We start from the raw sequence: 27,462 nt of genomic DNA on the forward strand, positions 1-27,462 counted from the left end.
ACGGGATGACCTCTGCCCCGGAAAAGGATCTCAGAGGCGGCCAAGCGGAGGAGGAAGCCGGCGGTTGCTAAGCGTTCGGAGTCGGAAGCGCCCACATCCCGGAGTCGGCGTCGGAGACCGTTTCTTCCAGTGTGGTTGCTAGAAATTCGTGGACAGAGTCGATACGCCTTTCCTGGCGCGGGTCTGGAGGAACGAGGCGTCGGACCCCGGGAAGGGCTTTACCAATCAATCTCGGCTCAAAGCGTCGTGTGTTTGAGGGGCGGCCGCTGCAGGCAGAGCAGTGTTCTGGTACCACACGCGAGCTGGGCGACGACCTGTGGAAGATAAAAGGTCTACGGGGCGGTAAAATACCAACTAGAAACCGTAGGGAGTCGTTTGAAGAGGGAGAGGGACGGTTTCTTGCTGCTTGAGATTTTCAGAGCGGAATTGAGATTTAAAAGGGGCCTTGAAAGATAACAGGAAAACCTGGGGCTGGTCCTGGGTAAAGTTCCTGCCGAGAAGCGAATATGAGCAAAGGCAAAGAAGAAAAAAAGAATCTCCAAGCGGAAAGCGTTCGGTGAATCCCTTCGGCTACCCTTTGGGCTCTAGTTCAGGAGCAGTCGGCAGTAAGGCTGGAAAGCTAGTGTTTTCCGGTGAGAATGTCCGGGTTAGTTCCGGGTTAGTTCCTGACTCACTAGATGCTGTATCAAAGTCCCAGGTTTCCCGACTGTAAAATAGGGATAATATAGAACTCTTTGGGGGAGAAAAGGTAATTCACGCAACCTGCCATCATCAGCACTCACGCAACATATAGACGAGGTTTAGGGGTTTTGTAAGGTATCAAGAAGGGTTTGAGTGTCAGAACAGAGCCAGTACCTATCGATTACTTTTTTTTTTTTTTTAAATATATCTTTATTGATTTCAGAGAGAGGAAAGGAGAGGGAGTGAGATAGAAACATCAATGATGAGTCATTGATCGGCTGCAGCCTGCAACCCGGGCATGTGCCCTGACCGGGAATCAAACCCTGATCGCCTGGATCCTAGGTCGATGCCCAACCGCTGAGCCACGCCAGGCCGGGCCCTCTTGATTACTCTTGATGAAATGACAGGACACTTGACTGAACTCCTACTCTTTAGACTCCTATCTTGTCAAGATCCTACCAACTCCTGCCGCTTCCCCTCTGCTCTTTCCCAGCTAACTACTGTTCATCCTCCCATATTTCTGCATCCTGGTCCCAGGTTTAAACTTACTTGACATTCATAGAGCTCTGTTTCTGGGCATCGATCATTGTTTAAGGCCTGTCGCTAGATGGACTATTATTTCTGTAAGACCAGGGACCATATTTACCTTTCTTGCAGAAGGATTGCTAGGATTTGTCTAGCACACTGGCTAGTCCTCAACTTTTTGTTGTTTGTGGTACTCAACTTTTTAACTGAATGAGTTTCTGCTTCTTATTTCTCCCCTAATCTGGGGGTTTGAGGGCAGAAACGATGTCTGGCTCATGGTTTCTTCCTATGGTGCCTGGAACATTTCATGTCTGGTCAGTATAGTACAATGCAAAACTGGCACGAAAGGTAGAGTGAACTCTAGCTCGGGAAGATATCATCTCTGTGAATTAGTAAAAATTACGGGAAGAGCTGTGGACTTTTCACTGGCTGTGGAGTTGTCACAGGCTTCAAGCCAATTATGCCTAGATTTCAGGGGGGTTGAGTGAGTTCTAGATGATATTTGGTATACCCAAAATATTGTGTGAATTTTTCTGAGAAAAGCTTATATAAGGATATACAATTGTGGTTTCTGTTATCAGTCTGATCCCATATACTTTGTAGCTTCTATAAATTCCTCAGAATCCCTCTACCATGGATTCCTGTGTTCACTTCTTCTGTCATTTTAAAGGGGTTTTCTAGAAAACAGGATATAAATATATAGATTTAATCTGCCATTTCTTAAATAGGAGTCTTCCAAACCAGAGTGATCTTTCTAATGCCACTCTCATTCCCTCAGGATAAAATCCAAACTACAAATCCTAGCAATGTAAAGTCCTTTGTGACCTGGCCTATGCTTGCCACTTCCCCAACCCACACAGGTCTTTCGTTACTCACTCCCTACTCCCCTTGCATGTTACAGTCCTTTAATACATGTGTAGTTCCATGTCATACTTCTGGGAATTTGCACATTTATTCATTCAACAAATATTTGAGTTCCTCATATATGCTCATGTCAGGCATTATACTAGTTGCTAGGGATACAGTTAACAAAAGGACCACCTGGTGCACTCATGATTTATTTTCTAGTTAGGAGAGGCAATGAACAAATATATACTATATTTGGTGGTAATAAATTCTATGAAGGAAATTAAGGAAAGGTAAGAGGGACTGAGAATAGTGTGCAAGGAGTTAAGTCCCGCTTTTTCACTCACAATATACATGTGTTTTTTAGATCCTCTCCTGTGTGCATTCAGAATACTCTGTCCTTTACTTCACATGATGACAAGAGTGTTTTGAAACTGTCTGCTCTGGAGGACTCCCAAGACTTGTTGAGGACAGAAGTTGGATCTTGTTCATTGTTGCATTCCTGCATAGTAGGAACTCAAAAACTTATTTTTGCATTAAAAGGATTTAGCAATTTCTACTGAGTTTCCACATACTGTATCTTGTCATTTTATCCAGAGGCAGGCAGAAGTGTTATTTAGTCCACTTTACAAATGAGACCTGAGGCTCAGAGTGATGTTCCCAAGGGAATCTTTTTTCCCCCATTCCGCTATTTGTACTGTCCCACAATACGAGATTAACAACTCCACTGCAAGTATTTGAGGTTGTGGGCAGTTCAATGCAAAAAACACCACTAAAAGTAACACATTTTCCTTGGCTTTCCAAGCCCTGCTGGGCTGAATATAGTGGGGAAAGATTGATTGTTCCATGGCACATTATATTTAAAAGCACGCTATGCTGACTGCCCTTTCCCCCTATTTTTAAAGAACTGGGGTTTTTGGTGTTGGTTTTTTTTAAAAGATTTTTTAAATTGATATTTAGAGAGGGGGAAGTGGAGGAGAGAGAAAACATTAATGTGAGATGGGCTGCCTCCTGCATGCCCCCGTACCCAGGGTTGAACCCACAACCCAGGCATGTGCCCTGATAGGCAACCTTTTGGTGCATGGGATGACACCCAACTGAGCCACACTGCCCAGGGCATCCCCTAATTTTAGAAATTAAATCAGCCTGTCAAATTCAAGGAAATTTTCATGGTGAATCAATTCCACTCATTCCATCCCCTACAGTCTGCAAAATGAGTATGACAACGCATTCATGTGTCAGCGTATACTTTTACATATATTGACTCATTTTAATTCTCATAACCACATGAGGTAGTAGTAGTAGTCCCATTTTATGCATGAGAACATTGAGGCACAAAAAATTTAACTCATTGAGGGTCCCATTGTTCCAACCTCTCAACCAATATCCTTGCTTCTCCTCTTGTCCACACAATAGCCAGAGAGAACTTTAAAACATGTTAAATAGGGCCCAGCCAGTGTGGCTCAGTGGTTGAGCATTGACCTATGACCCAGGTCGGGTTGATTGCTGGTCAGGGCACATGCCCAGGTTGCAGGCTCAATCCCCAGTAGGGGGAGTGCAGGAAGCAGGCAGATCAGTGATTCTATCATTGATATTTCTCTCCCCCACCAACTTCCTCTCTCTGAAATCAACAAAGGCATATTTAAAAGATAAAAACACGTTAAATACATAATATTGTGCCCTTGTTCCAACTTTCCAATGGTTTTTCCTTTCACACTTCAGTGTGTCCTGTAGGCTCTAAGTGATCTTGCCTTTGCTTACATCCATCCACATTCTCTCCTTCCACTCTTACCCTTGCTCACAGAGCTCCAGCAATATTGGGTTTGCAGGCCCTCAAAAGGACAAAGCTTTTTGCCCTGGTGGCTCAGTTGGTTGGAGCATTGTTCCATACATCAGAAGGTCATAAGTTTGCCCTAGCCAGTTTGGCTCAGTGATTAGTGTGTCTGCCTGCAGACTGAAGGGTCTGGAGTTTGATTCTAGCCAAGGGTGTGTACCTGAGTTGCAGGCTTAATCCCCAGCCCAGGTCAGGGCACGTGAGGGGTGGCAACCAATCCATGCGTCCATCTCTCTCCCCTCTCCCTTCCTCTCCTCCCTCTCCCTCTCCCACCTCCACTCTCTGAAAAGCAATGGAAAAAGTATCCTTGGGTGAGGATTAAAAAAAAAAAAAAAAAAAGGCGAAGCTGTTTTACTGCCTATTCCTAGCCTGGAAAGCTCTTTTCCTATTTCTTTACATGGCTTGCTTACTCTTTCATATCATAGCTCTGCTCTCAAAAACCATCCGTATGCCCATCACTATCCTTTCACCTAGTTGTTCTTCATATGCACTTATACTTCCATGAATCTATCCAATTTATCTTTTATGGTTTATCTCTGATACAATGTAAGTTTTGAAGGTGGGAGCCTTGTCTGTTCAGTGCTGGTTTTCTAGGGCCTAGAATAAAATCAGGCAAGATGTGTATTCATGAATGATGAGTGAAGCTTCACACAAGAGCTTATCTTTGTCTTTATTTAGCTACAGTATTTAAATTTAAGAAGGCATTAAAGCAAGAGCAATTCTAAACGTGGCTTTATGATACAAAGTTTAAGTACTGCATTATTGGGCACAATTTTTTTTCTCAAGAAATTAACAGAAATTGATAATGATCATTGTAATGGTCAGTCCTATCCACTAGTCTAAATAAATGTTTGAAATTTTTCTTGTACTGCACAGAAATGTGTAGTTTTTGCTTCATAGGGATAGAAGAGTTGAAATAGCAGCCATGACTATTGAGACACCATGAAACCAAAGTTTAAAGATGTTAAACTCAAATCTTTTTAATTGTTCTTACAAACATGGAAAATTAACAGTACATAATTTTTATAATTCCCCCATCTCAGCCAGGCATAGCGTATCAGATAATAAGGCAGTCTGAAGGAAGTAAGTGTAAAATTATACTTTCTCTCTTGGAGCTTACAATTCAACAGAGAAAGACTTACTTGTAGCCACTGTAGCTAGAGGTCATTAAGGAATATTTTGTGGAGACAGTGAAAACGAAGCTAACAAATATATTTTAATGACAAAAATGAGGACATTCTAAGAACTAAAGGTACAAAAAAGTGAAAGTACAAAAGTTGTAAGGAAAGCAAGTACCCTTCTTAATCTACAGACCATGTATAGGCTTCAAGGGAACTGAAAAACGAATGGGATCTGTTGGTAACTTGTGTGTGTACCCTTTTCTAGAGAGAGGGTAAACAGTATTCACATTTTCAAAGGAGTCAATATTGCAAAAGAGATTTTTTTAAGGTATGTTGTAAGTCCTTGGGCAATCAACTTCAAAAGGTTGGGTTGAGAATAAAGAACTTCTAGATCACACCATGTGTAGAATTTGACTCATACTTGAGGCTTTTGTACAGAGAATGGGTAAATAGGGTAAATTCAATATATGGTGATAAGTTACATATGAAAGGTCAAGAAAAACACTGAGGATGAAATCCAGCTTCTGATTTGGGACAGTGAGTGCAGCTAGTTACAGGCTTGGTGGAAGATGAATTAATAAGTTTGGAGCATTCAGACAGAGAGAAATGGACAACTGAAAATACAAATTTGCAGATACAGCTGGGAGTCAGTAATGCTAGTTTTATCTGAAGGAGTTAAGAAGATCCAACCATTAATTATAAACAATGGAGAAACTCAATAGTAGAAACATCAATATTTAAGGGGGAAGAGTAATAAAGAGAAATGATCAAGAGAGGTTGGAATATCTTGGTATCCAGCCCAAGAAAGGAGTTGGTAGGTCAAGCACACCCCACCAGAAATTAGGTGAAAGTAATGATAAGAAATGCCAGCTTGTTAATGTTTGAGAGAGGTGAAAAAGTGTAGACAGTGTAGGCCCTTGGTAAGAGTCATACCAAGATTTCATATGTAGTAGATTCTTAACATTTTTTAAATGTTAGCATATCATACAGTTTAAGGGGTTTCATGGACACTTGGATGCAAGTTTAGTGATCTGTAAAATCCTCAGGGCTGCATAATGTAACAGTGACTTCCAATCTATATGATTTATAGATTAATGATGAAATATAATACCTCTTAGTAACTACTTGCTGAGCTCAGATTTATACTATTATAAGAAATAAACTAGTTATGGTTATCACCCGAGAGATTCCAATTTCTGAAAATGATGGTACACTGGGGATTATTAGTGTGGCTGACAAATGTATTATTGGAATGAAAAGAATTTTATGGTCCACAGAGACACCCATCATAGCCAAGTAAGAGCCACTAAATTTCATTTGGAAGGCAAAGGTGGCTCAACTTTTTTTCCATGGCAAATTGCCCTGACCCCGGTCAGAAGTTCTCAGAAAACTCCCCTTTTCATGGCTTCCACAATGCCCCTTCATCTTATTTTGTCTTCCCTACCCGCCTCCCCCTCCACCGATCTCAACTTTTCTTTAAAAAAATCAAAATGAAAACAAAATAGTGCGAGATACACACCATTTTCTGAGATACTGACTGTAAGTAAAAAATCATGCCTCAGAATTTTGTAAAGATCAAATTGAGGAAAAGAACTATATTGCTCTTTATCACCCTTTCTAAGATAAAACCATTCTTTTTAGAACTTACAGGTTGAGATATAAGTCAAGTAGTAATTTCAGAGCTCAATAATAGGACATTATTAGCAGTTAAGAAATGTATTTGATTGTTACCTACCCAACAATGACCATATAGTGGGTAAGAGGATAATTTTAAAATGTCCTTAAATATGTACATATATTCTACTAATTAACAAATCTAGAGAAGCATTTATTCACTAATAAATTTTATTTGTTTTCTCTGATTGAGTTAAAATCTTTTCACCTTGCCTGATTTTTTTTTTCTTCCTGCAGCTAAGCTAGAAATTTATAGTTTTTCTCCTAAAAAAAATGCAATGACGCTCTTTCTTACAAATTGCCCTCCCGGATTTTCTTGTCAGCTTGCTTCAAGAAAATCCACGTATTCAATATACTTGCTCGCAGTTTGGCCCACACCAAATGGTTATTTAATCCAAATATCTGAGCAGCAAACTGAGCTGATCCTTCTGGAGAAAGTATGGTTGAACAGCCAAGACCTATTGGATCAGAAAGGAAAAGAGAGAACACTGAGCTTTCAATTGTTACTGAAAATACTACTTTCCATCTATCACTCTTCTTTCTGAATCCACTGGCAAAGAAATTTACCTTTTTCAAAGTTCTTTTCACATACACAATCCCTTTAAATCCCTAGTGAAAGATAATAGAAATAAAACAAGGGACGAGTGGGTAGAAGCAGCTGTTCTTAGACAAACTTGAGGTAGGTTAATTGTTTTGCTAGTATTTTAGCTACCCCTTTTGTTTTTACACTCTATTCTAACATTTTTAGCAGTAAAAAGAGTCAAAAATAAAGAATAATCTTAATAAATATCAGGTTATAAATAAACTCAATAGCAATAAGATCTGAAAGACCTCAGAGTAAAAAAAAGTAACTTCTTTTGCACAAGTAGAGTTTCTTAAAGTGGTAATTATGTTTGCCACTGAAGTCAAGGAATAGCTAGCGTATCGATCCAAACACTCCCCTTTCCCAATATTCTTGGAATTCATCAGGCTCTTTGACTCTATACTATCCCCAATAGGAACAGATTACATACAAATCACAAGGTTAATTTATTAATTTGTAGTAATAATATATGTGACATCAATCACTTGTTACTTTTAGTGTCATCCCAAAGGTGACACTAAAGATGGCAATGCTAATGTCACCATAAGAAACATCCCAAACCTGTAGAGAATTTTTATGAGTTTATTTGAGCCAAACTGATGACAACTGCTGGGAAGCAAAATCTCAATGGATTTGGAAAATGCTCTTACCACTTACTTTATACGTCAGAATCAAAGGGGAAGACGTAAGGGGGTTCCATGAAACCCACTGGTGGTAGATTAGGGAGGAGGGAGAGAAAGCAAAGCAGGGAAATCTCTAAGACTGGTTAAAAAGTAAAACGGGTAGACACACGCTTCTTTCACATTGGTGGGTATAGGATAGTTAACATTTACAGCACAAAGAGATGCTACGTGGGAGAACACGTTAACAATGAAGGGTTCTGTGGTCTCATGTTCTGGTGGAAAATTGTACCCTGAGGGGTCTGGAAAAGGGGATTACTCTGACATTCCAAAGGTATATTATCGTAGATGCAAAAAGACAATAGACAGGATGAGTTAAGGTAAAGATTGACCTTTGTCAAGAAAGACACCAGCCTAAGACATGGCTACCTGCCATGACTCGATTTTAATTAGGAAATTTTCATTTCAGACTATCCTATGTGGTTACTTTAGGTCTCTGAGTTTGTAAGGCCTGTCAAGCAGGCCTCCCCAGAACTTGTCAGGTTTAGTATTTGGCCCCTTTTTTGTCCACAATAACTAGCAGCTATTTTATGTGAGGATTAAATGAGTTGATACAGAGAAAGTGCTTGGAGCAATGCTGGCACACAGTAAGGACTCAATGAATGTCAACTGTTAGCAGTAGTATACTAGGTAGAGTGTTTCACTCTAGTAACTGAAATACCTGCACCTACACCCAGGACTCCCTTTCTGATATCAAGAAAGCTTAATTCACAAAAATTAGGTTATCTAGTGAGCATGCCATAAGAAAAAGAGAAATGGAGTTTGCAGAATCTTACCCAGGCCACTGTAATACTGTTCCTCAAAAGGTTATCCCCCCAATTCTAGTGATCAGAACATACAAATCTTCGATTCCCTGTTTCTCCTTGGACAATACTAAGTAAAATTTGCCTAATTTTTGCTCATCACATTCCCATGGATAGCTTTTTCTAAGCTCCATGGAAAATACCTACGCTACTCCTCTAGTATAGATTTGGTTACAGCTTTAGAGCTATAGATTTTTAATTTGAGAAGTTGATATAATCAGATGTCTAATTAAAGACCTAGTTAAAGATGGCTTAATCACAAGCTGTCTCTGAAATTGTGTAAAAAGCAGTGAAGGGATTAAAGAAACATAAACATAGCTGAAAGGCAAAGGGAGGGGCCACTACTTAGCAAACCAAGAAGATTAATCCTAAAGTGGAAGCAGGGAAAGATGAGAAGCAGCCTGACTGACCTTACAGAACCCACTTAAAGGGTGAGGAATTAGTGGCAAAGGACACATTTGAAGGGAGGAGTGGGGGTGAAAATGGGGCTAAGAAAAATGAAAGTCAAGAAGCAGTTTGGCCCTCAAATCCCCTTCCCCATCTGTATACCTAAGCAATTACCCCTTCTGGGTCAGGGCAGTTTTAAATTTTTAAGAAGGCAAAACACTTTTCCAGACTTCTGTGGAGTGGAGGACACCAGGCACAGTTCAGACAAGGAATGCCTTAGTGAAAATGGGATTAAATTTACAGACACATATTAAGAACCCCCAGCTTCCTGAATGCTGGCAACCAGGCTTCCTCCTCCAGGTAGGAGACTGAGACTAGAAAGGTACTCTGGTCAACACGAGAAAAGATAGACATTGATGTGAGAGGTTATTCAAAGAACAGCCCTACCAAATCACCCCACAGGGGAGCCGACTTTTGGAAAGCCCCACTCACTTGCACAGGGCCTCCAACTGGCTTGTTACAGCACCCCACTCTTAAATACAGCCAAGAAAAGGAGCCAATGTGAAAGAAAAAATAATAATCTCACATAAAAGGTGTTACTGCAAAGGTTAAACAAAAAAAGGATGTTTGGGGGACAAGGGGAGACCAGAGAACAAAGAAGAGCTCTGGGAAATTCAAAATACCTTACCCAAAATGAAAAACTCAATAGAAAGGTTAGAATGTAAAGCTGAGAAAATGCTCCAGAAAGTACAGCAACAACAGAAAGAAAACAGAACAGTTATCAAGAAAGTCCAAATTTGAATAATAAATTAAAAAATGAGAGAAAATGGAAATGAAATTATTAAGTAATTCAAAAAAATTTCCCAGGACTAAAGAATCACATTTCTAGATTAAAAGCCCTCACTAAAAGCTTGGATCATGAAAACAGACCAAGACATCTCTTTGTGAAATTTAAGAATGAGCAGACAAAAGATCCTACAAGATTCCCGAAAAAAAATTCATAAACAAATGAGAAGGTTGGAAAAACTTGAACACAAACTGGAAATTAGATGATTTTAAGAAATTACGATTAATTTTTCTTAGGTGTCATATATGGTATCATGACTATGATTTAAAAACTAGAGTCATTACCACTTAGAGAGGCATATTTAAATGTTTACGTATAAAATGCTATAATGTCTAAGATATGCTTTAAAATAATCCGGAAGAGGGCAGATGCAACAAGATGTTAAATGCTGAAGCTGGGTAATGGGTACATGAGATTTTATTACGTTATTCTCTCTATTACTGTGCATATTTAAACTTTTTAATAAAGAATTTTTAAAAATTCAATATATCTTACCACTGGGTAGTCGAAGAGAAGACCACACATCCTGAGCTCCCCAGTCTGCAGTGAGGGGAGGACAGCTGATAACTGGATATGCAGTGTTACCAGACATCACTGGTCCTAAACCATTGCTTCTGCCTGCCACTGCCACAAATACTGTAGGAATGCCATCCCCTAGGGAAATCACAAGTTTACAATTATGCTAAATATTCAAATAGTACCCAAATATTTAAAACCCTTCAATATATTTTCTACCATATCAATAAAACATGTCATTCTCTGATAAATTTATAATCACTCCTTGCATTTTTCTGGAGAAAATACTGTTTTTTAAAAAAATTTATCTCTATTGTTAAAAGTATTACAGATGTTCCTTTTTTCCCTTCACCCTGCACCCTTTCCCCCCAGGACTTCACCACACTATTGTCCATGGGTTATGCACATGTTTTTAGGTTAATCTCTCCCCACCCACCTCTGCCTTCCCTCTGAGATTCATGTCTGTTCCACACTTCTCTGTTTCTGGATCTATTTTGTTCATTGGTTTATTTTGTTCATTAGATTCCACATATGAGTAAGATCATGTGACACTTGTCTTTCTCTGATTGGCTTATTTCACTTAGGATAATACCCTCCAGGTCTCACCATGCTGTCTCAAACGGTAAGGGATCCTTCTTTTTAAAAGCTGCATAGTATTCCATGGTGTAAATGTCCAAAAAGATGTGTGATATGACTTCAATTTTCTTGAACTTGTATAGACTTGTTTTGTGTCCTAACATCTGGTCTATCTTTGAGAATGTCCCATGTGCACTTCAAGAGAATGCTTATTCTGCAACTTTGGGGTAAATGGTCTATATCAAATCCATCTGATCTAGTGTGTCATTTAGAATCAATGTTTCTTCGTTGGTTTTTTGTCTGGAAGTTCTAGCCAGTAAAGTCAGTAGGGTGTTAAAGTCCCCTACTGTGACTCTGTGACTGTATTGCTATTGATCACTCCCTTAAAGTCCTCCAAAAGTTTGTGGGTTTTTTTTCAGTCTGTGTGAGTCTTTTGTTCTGAGGTGGATCTCTTGTAGACGACATACATTTGGGCCTTGTTTTCCTATCCATTCAGCTACCCTGTGTCCTTTAATTGGAGCATTCTCCATCTATTTTGAATGATAGCCTTGTGGACATAGTCGTCTTGGTTTCAGATCTCTGCTTTTCATTACCTTGAATACTTCATGCCATTCCCTTCTGGCTTGTAGAGTTTCTGATGAGAAATCAGCTGACAGCCTTATGGGAGTTCCTTTCTAGGTAACAGACTGCTTTTCTCTTGCTGCCTTTAAGATTCATCTTGAATTTTAGGCATTTTAATTATGATGTGTCCAGGGGTGGGACTCTCTGTGCCTCCTGAACTTGTGACTTTTTCCTTGACCAGGTTAGGGAAGTTTTCGACCATTACTTCTTCAAACGGGTTTTCTAACCCTTGCTTAACTTTCTACATCTTCTGGCACTATGATGCGAATATTGTTACGTTTCATGTTGTCCCACAGCTCCCTTAAACTGTCCTCCTGTTTTTTCTTTTGGGTTCTCTGATTGATTTTTTCCTACCCTGTCTTCTAATTCGCTGATCCAATCCTCAGCTTCCACTAATCTGCTGTTTATTCCTTCCAGTGCTTTTGTTTCTAATATGTCATTCTTAATTTCCTCCAGAGTTTACATTTCTTTTCTCATGCTGTTGAGCATCCTTATGATCAGTATTCTGAACTTAATACCTGATAGATAACTTACCTCTATTTCATTTAGCTCTTCTTCTGGAGAATTATTTTGTTGTTTCATTTGGGGCTTGTTTTTTGTCTCCCCATTTTGGCTGCCTCTTTGGATTTGTTTCTATGTATTAGGTAGCTCTGCTAGGACTCCCAGTCTTTTGGATGGTCTCTGGTGCAGGCCAATGTCAGATACCATTTGTGACTGGCCTTGAGTACCCTGTTTGAAGTTTTCCACACTCCACAGCTTGTGGTTTCCTCTGCTGGGGCTGGGTGTGTTTGGACAGGACCAAGATGTGCACCAAGGTCTGTTTTCTCAAGCCCTGGGTCCAGAAGCAAATTAGGCAAAGACTCAAAGCACCCAGAGGCTGATTGTTATTCTTTCTCTTAATGAGTCTCAGTCTGTTCCTAGAGTTCTGGCTTTTATTACCTCATCAAAGGATTCTGAGACCTTCCCCTCCCCCCTAAAGAAAACTTCACTTCTGTAGCAACAACTGTGGGAAAGATTACTCAATAAATATTTTTTCCAGTTGAAAAACATTTGGTTCTCTCTCCAGGGCTCCATTATTACAGATCCTTGCTATCTCATCAAGACATTTCTTTTATACACTAAATTCTGAAAGTATTGCTTAATTTCATGTTTGACTGCCTCCCAGGAAAAGCTGGTCATTAAAGATACTTGAGGGTCTGCTGCTTCAACCTCAGACCTTCTGTAACTGACAGGGGCCCTGTTTTCTGTTGGAGCATATAAGAAATAAATGCTTGAGGGGCTTATTAGGTAAAGACTAATTCTAGTCTTTATCTTCCTTCTGTACTTGAATTGTCAAATCATTCTAATTCATTCTTTTATAAGTTCCTAGAACACCTTAAACTCTTTGGAGGCTGAACATCAGGAAAGCCTAGAATATCAGATTTTTTCCCCCCTTGGAACTGTGGTAAAGCTCTTTTTCAGCATTTTTAGTTTAAACATAAAATTCTCTGGCAGAATCAGGAGAACATCCTCAAATGCTCTAGTTATTTGAGGTTTACCTTCATACTCAGCTTTAATCCTCAGAGTTTCATCTGGTCCTTTATGGGCAGAGGTTACCCGAAGTTCACATGGAATGCCAAAATTTCCACAAGCCTTCTTGATTTTTTCACAGTGACCAAGATCAGAAGTTGAGCCCATCAATACTACAACCCTGCACTGACCTTCTGGTTTCAGAAGCAACTAGAAAAGAAATACATAGGTATTCAAAAGAAGATAAGGTCAAAAATGGATCAATATTGGAATGAGTTTATAGAACTACACTTTATACTAAAATTGTATCTGGAGAGAATATTTTCTTTCTTAATAGATTAAATTTAAGATAAACAGAACAAAATGATAAGAGAATTTATTTTTCAAAATAACCTACATACAAAGAAGAGTTCTTCATAATTAAAACCAAGAGAGCATGATTTTTAATCAAACTGTTTATTATTATAATAAGCAAGGGATAGTCCACTTCTAATTAACATCCAGGAAGCTATAAATATATTTTATCCTAAGATTTTTAGTACATTTTGTTTAATGGAGGTTTTACGGCATAATCAGCCGAAATACTGAGGTTGTGTTATAAATCTTTGTTAGTCACGTGGAACTCAAATGCGTATTCCCATGGAGATGATGTTCTAAAAGATAGTTATGAACCTTGGATAACCACAAACCCTATTCAATTCCCATGGAATTATAGTAATCATACCATAAATCTTTTTTTTTTCATACCATAAATCTTAAAGTGATATTTTAATGTCACATGGAGGTCCAAGTCTGAACTTGGCTAATGGAACCCATCCTAACAGAACTCTGAGCAGCACTGGAGAGGTAGGTAGTAAATGCAAACCTTCTGTTGCAAGGGCTGGGAGGAAACAAAGATAGCAGGTTTCCTCAATAGGATTTGGAAAGAGTATAATGGCAAACTTAACAGCAGGGATCCAGTATGCCAAGGATAATAGTTCAGCTGGTACATTTCTTAAAGGTGCTCCTTTCTTTAAAATCACTGGAAAAAAGAAAAGCACTGCACTCTTTTTGTTTTCCCTTTTTTTTTAAAAAAAAAATAAATAAATATTTTTATTTAATTGATTTGAGAGAGAGAGAGAGAGAGAGAGAAACATTGATGTGAGAAACATCAATTGGTTTCCTCCAGTACATGCCCCAGGCCGGGAATGGAACCCAAGACCCTTTGGTGCACAGGATGAAGCTCCAATCAACTGAGCCACACAGGCCAGGGCTGTCTTCCTTTTTGAAGCAAGAAGTTCTTGGAGAAAAACACAAAATATAGTGTGGATTTACTACAAAAGGCTTACCTCTACTCTTTCAGCAACCCACTCAAAATTTTTCTTTACCATCTGGAGCCCTTCAGGAGTTACTTCCTTGAGGTCACGATATGACTAGAAATAAGAAAGTAAGTTGAGGCTGCAAGTATTCTAATCAGTAACATCCTTGCTATCTGAAATTATTTGGTTTCTGAGTTTTGGGTACAGATTATGAAGAGTTCGCCTAGCAAAGGATATATCTGAAAATGTATCTGATTCTACAAATAAATTTCCTGAATTAGACTAAAGAAAGTTTAGTGAAGTACACTTATATATTCATTTGTGGATAAGTGCTTTCTACACTAGAAACTACAATTAACTGCCATGATAATTCTCATATATATTAAGTATAGGGAGAATCTTGCCCTATTTTTTTCATAGGAACGAACAGAAATAGAACCTAGTAAGATCCAGAAGACTTGGGATAGAAAACTGCCACTTATCACTATAATTGTGAAGATATCTATCCTTTCAGAATCTTAGTTTTCAATTAGTCAGTCAAGGATAATACTTGCTATGTGAGTCTATTAAAATAATGAGAAATCTGCACTGTAAATGTAAAGTATTATTCCTATTTTTTTTCAGGATACAGGAAATATGAGAGATACTTATCCTTAAAAATAAATAGCAATCAACACCAGGTTTATATCATAATAAGTAATAATTGCCTTTTCTTTCCTCCCATTTTCCCTTTCTTCTCTACTCGAGTCTGATCTTGCAAAGGATAAAAAAACAACAGCCCTGAAGTATAGCCTACCTGTTTGTCTTTCTGTTGGCTTCGATCTCCTGATGGCCAGAGTCTCCAGGAATCATTATCAATAACATCAGCAAGAACAATTTCTTTGGTGGTGACATCAACACCAAATTCAATCTAGAAACAGATCACCAAAGAACAAATTTTTTAAAACTATACTACTAAAGACATTTCTCAGTTGTAATTTTTTTATTTTCAAATCTCCATTTTATTTGTACCTTCATATCAACCAGTGTACAGTCCTGGGGCAACCAGGATTTCTCCAAGATTTCAAAAATAGCCTGCGTAGCATGACTCATGATATCCACTTCAGTCTGGCCTATAACAAGTCCAGCAAAGCAAAATTTTGCAGCAATGAGCTGTTCCTCAGACCATTGTGGATCATTATTGGCATCATCCTGAAAATTCAGAACAGGACTACAATTAATTTAAGATTTTTTAACTTTTCTAATAATCTGAAGTCCTTTTTCCCTTGAGCATGAATTCCTCAGAAATATTTATTTCCTCTAAAGATTTAATTTTTATTTAAAATACCCTTTAATTCACAGCAAATATTTTTAATTGGTCTACTTTCAATAGCTATTTTAAAATTTAAAATATTTGAGTGAATAACTTATTCTAGTTATAAAGTATTGAAAGAATTTTCCTTCTCTCTATAAACTAATTTAACCCAAGTTTGGAAAGCAAAAAGCAGTTTCAATAAACAACTGCTTATAAGAGACATTGATAATAGTTTTTCTGTATTAGAATATAAAAAGATCCCTCATATTAGCCTTTACTTCACTCTTCAACAGTAAATTAAAAATTTTTTTGAATTGTTACTTTTCTTCCTAGTAACTGCTAATTTTAATTCATTTTGTTAGTCACTTTGGTAGAGTAAGATAAACAGATTTTCATAGGTATTTCCTTTTTAAAAACTGAATTGTGATTGCTAATGGAAGTATACATTATCGATGTTTCTGGAATGACAACTGCAATATAAAAAGTTTTAATGTTTATATTTTTGACTTGGCTTTAAGTTTGTAGCTATGTTATAGTAAGACAAATGCATAAATACCTTAAAAAACATCTCCACTTTAGGAGGGTAAAACTTGTATCCTTCCTTGACACCAGGATTTCTTTTGAGAAAAGAACCAGTTGCTATTCTTCTACAAACCCATTCAATTGGAATCATTTCACACTTAGGTGCAATGAAAGCTGTCTCCCCACATTTTCTGGTGAAAGCAGTTTTGATACCTATATATTAACAATAAAATGCCATAAAAAAACACATTACAATTATATTTAAAGAAGATCTGAGGCATAATAAAACTCTAACCTTTGCAAAAAACAAACAAAACCCTTATCTAGCTAAATACATTACCCTTAAATGGCACTATCAAAAATAAATGTATTTTAAAAAGTGGAAATAGAAAAATAGGGCTTTCTACTGCTTATTAAAATACTCAGATCTATTTCACTTAATATCATATGGCAAAATATACACTGGATTAGAAGACCTGAGTCCCAATGTCTTTACCATTCATTAATTTATTCATTCAAAATATACTTACTGAGTACCTCCTCTGCCAAAGAGTACCTGACTCTGCACAAGGCACGAAACTTATCTAAGTGGCACTAAATTATCTCTAAATCAGATTCAGTTACAGGATTCTCATATTCTATGGTCCATTATTATACAGGCCTTATAAAATATCAACCTACTTATCACAATCAGATATAACCTTAAATTTTCGATAGCTTTTTCTCTCTTAATATTAGAAGCAAATAATCCTTGAACAACCAACAAGGAGCAGTGGGAACATGACCAATTTGGCCAAGAGCAAATAAAGTATTTGTCCTTCCTCTCCCTACTCTCTTAATCAAATTGTACGGGAGCCCGGCCCGCATGGCTCAGTGGTTGAGTGTCAACCCATGAATCAGGAGGTCACGGTTGATTCCCAGTCAGGGTATATGCCAGGGTTTCAGGCTCAATTCCCAGTGGAGGGGCGTGCAGAAGGCAGCTGATCAATGACTCTCTTTCATCACTGATGTTTCTGTATCTCTCTCCCTTCCTCTCTCTGAAATCAATAAAAACATCTTTAAAAAAATTATCGGAAAACTAAGATAAAGAGCTGACTTGTGATGTTTAGAATGGAAGCTATTTTATGTGGCGGCCTTGGAAAATAACCTCTAAAAACAGTTACAGTTTATCATAAACCATATGATCCTGTATTCCACTTCTAGGTATTCCAGGTACTATTATAGCCTGAAGAAGAACATTATGTTAAACTCATGCAGGTGTTTTAATTCCCATTCTACAGTATTACTTTATACTGTGATATAATAACACTTCTAGGAGAAGCTGTACTGAAAAGAATTGAAAGCAAGGACTCAAACAGGTATTTGTACACCCAAGTTCACAACAGCATAATTCATAGTAGCCGAAAGGGAGAAACAGTCCAAGTGTCCATCAACAGAAGAATGGGTAGACAAAATGTAGTATATACATTCAATGGGTTCAGTCATAAAAAGGAATGAAATTCTAATACATGCTACAACATGCATTAAACTTGAAAACATTATGCTAAGTGAAATAAAGAACATTATATAATTCATCCCACTTACATAAGGTACCTAAAATTGGCATTCATAGACAAAATGTAGAACAGAGGATACCAGGAGCTAGGGAGAAGGGGCAATGGAGAATTACTATTTAATGGGTCAGGGTTTCTGTCTGGAACAATTAAAGTTATGGAAATGGATAGTGGTGGTGACTGTACAGCACTGTGAATGTACTTACTGCCAAGAACTATACATTTAAACATAGTTAAAACAATAAATTTTATGCATGTATATTTTACAAATTAATTTAAAATATCAAGACCTAAGTTATGTCAGGCATTGTCAATTCATTTCCTTTTTGTTTAACCCTTATAACACCTGATAAGGCAGATAGTACGATCATCCAACAAAGCAGATAAGGAGACTGAGGCACAGTAGTTATGTCAGCTAGCAGTAGGTATAGCAAGGTTTCCAATCCACATTGAACTCTGTGGGCTGCCTGTCTAACCACTATACATACTGCCTGTCCCAAAAGCGTTATATCACAATACAAAGTAACATTAAAGTGTTAACGTGAATTAAACCATCTCCTGGAAACCTGCATGGGCTTAACATGATGTTGTTCATCTCAAAGCTGCAATGTTAGTACCTCCATTTCCAATCTAAGCCTCTAAGATCAATTTATTCTTATCAGGAAAGGACTGGAGATCTTTGATCGTATGTATGTATCCATATATGAAGGGAACCTACATTTGTGAAATCCCTGCATTGTTCTGAGTGTTTTACACGTTATTTCATTTAACCAAACATAAAATTTCTGAGGTAGGTATTATTATTTACATTTTATAGTGAAAGCTGCAGAGGCTTAAAGAAATTAAGTAAATTGACAAGCTAGGTTATGCTGCCAGTGAGTAATGATGCCTGCTGTTCTAAAACCTATACTGCTTTCTCTGCATTCCCTTTGGGTTTGACCAGTAAAATTCAATGGAAACAGAGTAAATAAATTGTGGTATGCTCATAAACAGAACTCTGAGAAAGAATGTAAGTAAAAAGGTCATTTTAACCTTTAAAGAATGGGCTCATGGGCAGGAGATTGACATTAATCTTAAGGCGATTAACTACTTGCCTGGCTGCCTAGCTTTAAGAGCTCTTCTTTTCTAGACCTGTTTATTAGTCATATTTGCTCATTTGTCTAACAAGCTTGACAGACTAGTATCCAAATCTATTGTTTAGATATAAACAAGTTACTTTTACCCAGAGGAACTCTCCCCCACTAGCACACATCTAGGGGGCCAAAAGCACAGAATCAACTTATGGTAATCATCTCGTAAAGAAAAAAACTGCTTCTAAAAAAGACTGATTCAGTTTAAATGATACGATTCCTTCTAACACACATGTTAATCATTAAAGCAGATTTCATGACTACATACAATGAGAAAAACAACTCTCCCCATTTGTCTGTTATCTACAAAATTCAAAGCCATCAAGATTACTAAGAAAACGAAAATGTTACTTCTTACTCTGAATTATAATCGCCGTGTATGACAGCAAATAGCCCACATATTCCTGGGGCCATCCATGTATTAAGGCCGTGAAGTTCCCCATCTGTGCCCCATTTGGCAACTGCAGGATTGTTATTCATATCACTACTCTCACACCTAAATGTAATTACAGTGAGTTTCTGTAAGGGACCTGAAAGTTAAAGGTTAAATTTTGATTTTTAAATATTGAGACCAAATCCACAAATCTTATAACTCAGGTACAACACGTACTATTATTTCCATGGAAAACCAGTACTACCTATTCCTATTATGTGTTCAGTATTTTATAGTTTGTTCATGAGTGACAATAAGAAAACTAGAATCCTGATTTACTGATTCTCATTCTGGTGCTCTTCCCATCCTAATTTCTAGAAATACCTTAATTTGGAACATAACCCTGGTTGTAAAGAAAGCAATTTTAAATAGACCACTGGTGGTAAACTAGACACAGCATTTATTCAACTATTAGCAAGTAAAAATTACATAAGGCTTAACAGAACTCCTAATCTGTCCTCTAAAACTAATTTAAGAATTTTTTTAAAAACCTGGATTTTTTTCTTAGTTTTACAAGACATAAAGCCTAGAAAATACCTTTTGACATTTCCTGTGGGTCAAGTAAATTTTAGCTATGTTAAATACAATAGTTTAAAGAGAATTGTTAGAATACTTCACTTAGGGTGATCAACTTTCCTAGTTACCTCAGATGTGGGATTTTCAGTCAAAACTAAGAGACACCCTAAACAATTTGGATCACCCTAATTCACTTGTCCTTAAGCCCCAGAAAGTATACTGAATAGTGCCTTACTGAATAAGCAAAAACCTTGGGCTGTACTATCTTCCATTACTTTAAAGTATATATATGATCTCACAGCTATGTACAATTACCATAGGTACACAGAAACTTATTAACAATTTAGTTTTAAGTAACTTTTTAAAATTTTAATGTGTACCGGAGAAGGAAATAACTTTGGAGGTTAAAAATGGGTGAATTATCTGAACTGCAAAAGAAATCTAAAATTGGTTTGATGCTTTCTAGAAATCTCAGTCATTGGGAGACCACCAATCAAGGTAGCCTTAAAATAAAAATGGATTGTACTACTTAGGAACTGTGGGAGGTCCTTTAAATTTACAGCAATATACTTTGAATGCATAGAGGGATTTATGATGTGATGACAATTTAGGTTGGCAATTAAACATTTTTTTCACTTAAAAATGTGAATTGGGCCTTGGCTGGTGTGGTTCAGTGGTTGAAGCCTTGGCCCGAGCACCAAAGGGTTGCGGGTTCAATTCCCAGCCCTGGTTAGAGCACGTGTGGGAGGCAATCAACCCATGTGTCTCTCCCACATCGATGTTTCTCTGTGTCTCCCTCTCTCCCCTTCCTTTCCTCCCTTCCACTCTCTCTAAAAATCAATGGAAAAAGTGTCCTTGGCTGAGGATTAACAACAACAAAAAACGTCAAATGGTACTTTGAAGAGGCAAAGCTATCAAGAACGCATTCTGTCCTGACAGAATGCATGTAACCTGAATTACTTCATTTTGTGGAAGGCAGGTATGTCTATGTTAACTGGAAACAAAAGTATTTAATTCCCTTTTGGATTTAAGAAAGATTTTTGCTTACTGGAAGCTCTAAATAAAGAAACGGCAACTGGGAAAAGTGCAAATAAAAGTAGGCAAAGTTATTAAATTATAAAATTAGAACTGAAATAAAGAACAAAGCTTTTATTTTATAGATAAGGAAGCAGGGGCTTCAAAGGTTGAAGGATCCAAGACAATGAGGCAACTGGAGGGAAAGCTCAAATCTTTTACTAGCTGAGATTTCATACACTACAGACCAATAAACTATTGGCTGAAACCCTGCAGAAAAATCCATTATTTTAATTCCCCTTCCTTCACTCCAAATGCACTCTACAGAATGTTCTGATCTTGTTTTTATCTTTCTAATAGATTTCTCTATTGGAAATAGTCTCCAGTTTTGAAGGAGGTAATCCTGAAGATATCTGATCTAGTCCTAATCCCTCACTTGGGGAATGGCAGGATGAGGTGTGGTTAGTCTTCAAACGCTTTTCAGAGCTTTCAAGTGGAAAAATTTTAAATTTTGTATTATCTCCAAGGAGGCGGAACAAATAATTGTGTAGAATTATACGGACTAAATTTCAATTCATCAATTAGAGCTGCGTAACATCAGAATTTGCTTCCTTTATAGGTAAGTCTCTCTTAGGAAGATGTTCTAGAAGTTGCAGGGAAGATATATGTGCCAGACAAAAACTTGTTAAGATTCCTTTTAACTAATTAAATATTACTACGTACTAATTCCAAACCAATAAAGTGTTATAGTGAAATTCGAGTTCCTGGTTTGATTTAAATAAGCTTACTTGTGAGGCATCTCCAAACAAAATGATGTTAATTCAAATAATGTTATCTACCCATGAAAGAGATCAGAGTGTGTTGTGTGTGTAGGTCAGTGTGGAAGGGAAGAGGTTGTGGGGCAAGCCCCTTACCTGCTTCCTATAATAACTAAAAAAAATATAACTCGTAATCAACATGTTGTTAATATAAACAATGTGTCATTTCCCCCTGAAAAGGACCAATATATGTATGTGAGAGAGAACATGAAGGGGGAGGCTACTGGGAAAGCCACTTACCTGCTTCCTGTAACAACTGAAAAATACAACTAGTAATTTTATTTGAGATTGCAGCTTTTCCTTCCAGGTGATTCTTCCTGGCTGCATTTCCTGCTGTAATCTGGTCCTTGGACTGCAGGAGGACTTTTCCTGGACTATCTAACAATTCATAGACTTCTTTTGTTTTACCCTCATAGAGTTTTTTACCAACGTTCAGTACTGTGGAAACAGAATGGAAACATCATATTTCAGGAAGGATTTTCCTAAATACTGAATACTAAATACTTAGAATGACAAATCAGTGAACACACAGCATAGTTAAGTAATAATTTTAATAAAAAATAAACTCATCTTCATAGAAGACTATACTCTACAAAGTATTTTCACATGCATCATCACATTTAACACAACTTTGTGAAGAACTATTATGTAAATAGTTACAGAGATTAGGAGTAAATAATTACAGAGATTAGGAAAGACTATCAAAAAGTTAGAGGTCACGCAGTTAGGAAATGGCAGAGCCGGACAAAATTCTAATCTCTGATATCAAATTCTGTGGTTTTTCCACTATCAACCAGACTCATAGCAGAAAATGAAGGAGAATTAAGATCCATTAAAACTAATGTAAATATACTAGTATTTTCACATACATACTTACAGTACAATAACTAAACTAGTGTGTGGGGGTGAAGTGGGATGCTTTCTTTTTCCCGACTTCTGCTTTCTGTGGCAGGCGAAACAGAAAAATACAGCCAGGTGGGCTGACTCAAGGTAATGTGTCAGAGGAGGCACCTCCACCCCACCCCCACCCCGCTGGCCCATCTGGAAGCCCCTTTCTCTACTTCTCTGTCCTCTTCCCAACCCCCACCCTTAACCAACCCTTTCTCTTAACAGTTGCAGGAAACTATGAGGCAGTAAGAACTACAGAATCCAATTTTGATGCAGGTTGTAAGACCTAAAAAGTAGACCCTAATCATCAGGAAGAATGATCTTGATGATGATCAGAGATAACAGACGTTTAAGGACTTAACATTTCCAAGGGGAGAAATCACTCCTCATTCTCCCAGAGCACTGACTCATTCTCAGTATCAGCACTTTTTAGTGTCCATGTGTCAGGTAGTAGGGATATACCAGTAAAGGAGATGAAGTTCCTGCTATCAAGTGACCTGAGTCTGAGAGAAGCTGAAATTAAATAAGACATCACAGTAAGTATAATGTAAGAAATATACAGACTATGGGATCACAGTAAGTATAATGAAAGAAATATACAGACTGGGATCATAGCAGGGCCACCTAACCTAATCTAGACATAAAGTCTGAACAAAGTGAGGATTAGGTTGAGATCTGAGGAATGATCAAAATTTAACCAGAAGAGGGAAAGGGGTAGGTAGTGGTAATGAAAAAAGACCATGGAGTGAAAGAATACATGGCAGAACTTTAGTATATTTGGAGCACTGTATATGTGTACATTGCTGTTGGGCGGGGGAGGGTGGCAGCAGCTTAGAAATGTTAGGAGATAAGACTTCCATAAGAGTGGGGAAGGGGGTCATCTCCAGCTAGTGGAGGTAGCCATTAAACAAATCAGTTACAATTTAACAGTTGCCACTGCAAGGTACCTAAATTAGAGGATGAATCTCATTTCCTATTATAATGCCTTGACCCACCAACAAGGTTTAAAAGGCCCTTCAAAATAGTCCCAGCTTAGTGGTCCCAATTCAGATGTCTCTATTCATTTCCTAACCCTAGCCTCTGTAACCAAATTTCTATATCCCCCTTCCAGGCTTTGGACGTGCCCTTTCCTACACTTAGAACACTGTTTCCTTCCCTTCCATTTCACTACTCATCCTTTAGGCCTCATAAGCCATGTTGACAGAGTTTAAACTTTATCCTAAGAACAACCATGTGGCTTTTAAGCACTTAGTAAAATGACAGACTTCAATGTTAGGTCATATGGCTGCTGTGTGGAGAATGAAATGAAGAAGGGGGAGGAAGGGTGTAAGAAAACTAGAAAGAGAATAGGTAGGATCCTGTCACAACAATACAGGCATGAAATGTCCTGGTCTAAGGAAAAAGCCTTGGGAAAAAGCCTCAAGATATTTAAAAGGTACAAAGTTTAAGAACAATTGATTCACTATAGGAGATAAAAGAGACGGGAAAAAGTCAAGATGCTGCCTAGGTTAGATAGAAGACAAAACAAATTCTGTACTGCCCAGCCTGGCCGGGCGTGGCTCAAATTCTGTACCGCCCAGCCTGGCCGGGCGTGGCTCAGCGGTTGAGGGTTGACCTAAGATCTAGAAGACTGGGGTTTGATTGCTGGTTCAGGGCACATGCTCGGGTTGCGGACTCGATCCCCAGTCAGGGTGTGCAGGAGGCAGCTGATCAGTGACTCTCTCATCCTTGATGTTTCTATCTCTCTCTCTCCCTCTCCTTTCCTCTCTCTGAAATCAATAAAGATATATTTATAATAAAAAAAAGTTTGTACCTACTGCCCCTCCTTCCCAATTTAGTTGAATCAGTATTTATTACCTAGTCATTAGGTGAAACAGTATTTATTACCTAGTCCAATCAATGGGTAGAAATAACTTAAGAAACAATCATAGGAGACGTGCTACAAATACTGAAATGCCTACTAAAAATTAGTGGATGAATTCAGAAAAGATTGATGAGGACTGAGACTACTTCACGGAACTGAAACATAAGTCTTGAAAAGTATAGAACTTGCACAAAGAGGTAAAAACACCTATGAGTATGCTGTCCAATAAGGAAGCCACTAGCCACATGTGGCTATGAAATACTTGAAATGTGGCTACTCAAAATTGAGATAAGTCAAGTGTAAAATACACAGTGGATTTCAAGATAAAGAAAGGACACAAAGTATCAAAATTTTTATATTGATTTTATGTTGAAATGATACTATTTTGGATATAGTAGGTTAAATAAAATATATTAAAATTCATTTCACCTCTTTTTACTTTTTAAAACATGGCAACTAGAAAACAAAGTGACATAAGGTTCCACATTATATTTCTGTTTGACAACATTGTTCTGGAAGATGCAGCATAAACACAGAGAGAGAACAGTAAATTAATTGGTGAATTAACCTTACCGGAACGTAGGCTTAGGATCACAATAGAAAAAAATCAAAGTTAAGCGTGAGGGGTAGGAAGTAAGCAGCATGCACGATGTGAATGAAAAGGTTTCTTCAGATTGGATTTTAATAGCTCTTGGATTGCCATTGAACATTTTTGAGCAAGGAAGTGCCTTTTAAAAACCATAAAAGTGACATTTTGGCAAGATTAACTTGCCAAGAACATGCAAGATGGAAGGAAGTGAGAGTCAAGATTTTTGAGATTCTACCAGTTTAGAGGTATGGTAAGAAAAATTCTTATCTATCACCTTGATTTCATGCAGTTATTGTTATTTGAACTTTTTGTTTAGTTTAAAATATTTAACCTAAATTCAATTTTTTTATGTGGAAGACAATGTACTGGACCCACCAATAGAAGGATTTTGGTCCAACATAAATTTAGAAATTGGATGCGTTGGGGAAAACACCCTAACGTTTTACCAGCATAAATGGCACAATCTTTCCTGAGGATCTAATCACTTGTGAACAAAATGATTATATAAATATGATAAATGCAAGGTGAAGCAAGGAAACTTTTTGCCTGGTGGTTTCGGAGCTCTCCAAAGCCATCATGGCATCAAAATCTGGACAGAAAATAGCAAAATTTTCAGGAGGTTCAATGATTAACTTTCTGGAATAGAAGATTATTATTAACCTAACAAGAAAAGTGATCTAGTTGAAGGGTCAACACTAGATGTTTCTGTGTTTGTGTCCAGTACCTACTGATTACAAAATTAATTTCCAGGAACCGCTTCAACCCCTGGCCATTTCTCGTTCTAACAGTCCTTTCCCCCTGCTTTCTTTGCCCCATCGCAGATGCGGTTCTGCGTGTTTCAGAAAGTTCGGGGAGGCCTGAGCGCGCTTTGTTTACGACGCAGGGTTCAGGGCGCCTGGGCCGCGCGCCCGCCAGCCCACCGGCCTAGGGGGCGGATACACGGGGACCCAAGGCTGAGGTCGGGGCCAACGGCAGCGCACGTGTCCGCGCCAAGCCCAGGAGCTCCAGGCCAGGGGCCCGGCCGGCCGGCCGGGGAGGGCAGGGAGTCCCCAGCGGACCCCCGGGGACGCCTGTTACTCACCCTCAGCTGTCGCCATTATCCAGGGTGGGCTGGGAGCAGCGGCCACGCTAGGAAGAGACGCGGGACTCTGGCAGAGGAGCGGTCAGAGAGGCTCACGAGGCGAAGGAGGGAGGCGCGGCCACACACTGCCCCGGGAGGGCGACGTACCCCACTCGCGCTCGGGTAGAGAACCACCGCGGAATGCCGGGGTCTCCGCCCACCGACTGACTTCGACTCGCAGAGCGAGCCCCCTCCGGGCCGATTCCCGCCGCGCAGGCGCAGCGACGCACACCCCGCCTCCGGCCCTCGCCCCGCCCCGCCCCGCGGGCGCCGCTCCAGGAGAGGCGGAAGGTGGCGAGCGCCGCGGTTCCTCCCCATCCCGCCGGAGCTCGCGGAAGGGGCTCGCTCCTCTGCCTCCTGAGGCTTCGAGGTTGGCGTGTAGCAAGTAGTGGCGGGCGGAGGCGGGCACGTGGGAGGGGCATTCAACGTGCACATCCCCTGGGAGAGAAACGACGCTAACCCCTCTAGTCTCATCACGGCAGTCTTCGCTGTTGGAAAATAGCGGAGATTTCCACGTGCCAAAAAACTCGCTTCCCGCGGGGCTCCACCGGCGAACTAGCCCCGCCTCCCCGGAGCCCGTGGCCCCGCCCCTCGGCCGCGGAGCCTCTCTCTCATTGGTGGGCCCGGAGGGTGCGGGCAAGCTAGTCACGCTTACTCGCTGACTTGGGGCAAGCACGCGCCGCCGCAGTAGCGGGGTTTGGGCCGCTGGGAAGGAAGCCGCGGACGCTGGAGCAAGCTTCTGAGGCGTACGGGCCGTGCAGGCAGCTGGTTGGTGCATAGACCCCCGGCGGCGGCGGCGGCGGCAGCTCCCACGTGCTTTCTCTGGCGACATGGAACTGGAGGAGTTGGGGATCCGAGAGGAGTGTGGCGTGTTCGGGTGCATTAGCTCTGGAGAGTGGCCCACGCAGCTGGATGTGCCGCATGTGATCGCTCTGGGACTCGTGGGGCTGCAGCACCGGTGAGCGACCCGGCGAGGGGTGGGGGTGGTGTGGCGCGTGCTTCCCGGTCAGCCTGGCTGCTTTCTGCGGCCCGAGTCGGCGATCGTGCGTGCGCCTGAGCACCGGGGGCCGGACCTCACCGGAACCAGTAGCTGCCTGTGGCATCCACGAGGGTACCAAGGCGTTCGCGGGGGCTCCCTCGCCTGCCTGGACGCTGGCCTGTCTCCCCACCCCCCACCCTTAGTGCTCTGTAGGGTGTCTCGTCTCCCTCCGGTGTGCGCT

At 39.5% G+C, this 27,462-nt stretch overlaps 2 protein-coding genes across 3 annotated transcripts in view; one reads left to right on the plus strand and one right to left on the minus strand.

Annotated features, from left to right (window-relative positions):
- Positions 1-4,539: 4,539 nt before the first annotated feature.
- On the minus strand, positions 4,540-26,384 carry PAICS (phosphoribosylaminoimidazole carboxylase and phosphoribosylaminoimidazolesuccinocarboxamide synthase). Its single transcript, XM_016207497.2, has 9 exons — positions 26,204-26,384; positions 22,022-22,219; positions 16,352-16,530; positions 15,513-15,692; positions 15,298-15,411; positions 14,532-14,615; positions 13,233-13,413; positions 10,477-10,635; positions 4,540-7,139 (listed from the first exon to the last, which is right to left on the minus strand). Exons 1-9 carry the CDS (start codon positions 26,217-26,219, stop codon positions 6,973-6,975), a joined length of 1,278 nt encoding a protein of 425 aa, XP_016062983.2. The 5' UTR covers positions 26,220-26,384; the 3' UTR covers positions 4,540-6,972.
- A 673-nt stretch (positions 26,385-27,057) lies between these two features.
- Positions 27,058-27,462, plus strand: part of PPAT (phosphoribosyl pyrophosphate amidotransferase) — a 33,620-nt gene continuing 33,215 nt past the window's right edge. For both annotated transcript variants that reach the window (XM_016207478.2, XM_016207485.2), the window contains exon 1: positions 27,058-27,200. In XM_016207478.2, the coding sequence (XP_016062964.1) occupies positions 27,073-27,200 (128 nt within the window). In that variant the 5' untranslated portion in view covers positions 27,058-27,072. The remainder of the gene's footprint in view (positions 27,201-27,462) is intronic.

Source organism: Miniopterus natalensis, chromosome 1 (assembly GCF_054644295.1).
Source record: "Miniopterus natalensis isolate mMinNat1 chromosome 1, mMinNat1.hap1, whole genome shotgun sequence".
NCBI lineage: Eukaryota > Metazoa > Chordata > Mammalia > Chiroptera > Miniopteridae > Miniopterus > Miniopterus natalensis.

Bases quoted from the DNA above. Each gene is read 5' to 3' on its own strand.
- PAICS (XM_016207497.2), bottom strand. The intron at 16,531-22,021 runs GTAAGTGGCTTT...GTTAATATATAG, and splicing joins TCAGTTGTTACAGGAAGCAG to GTATCAAAACTGCTTTCACC. The intron at 15,693-16,351 runs GTATTTATGCAT...CTGAATTTTCAG, and splicing joins AAGTGGAGATGTTTTTTAAG to GATGATGCCAATAATGATCC.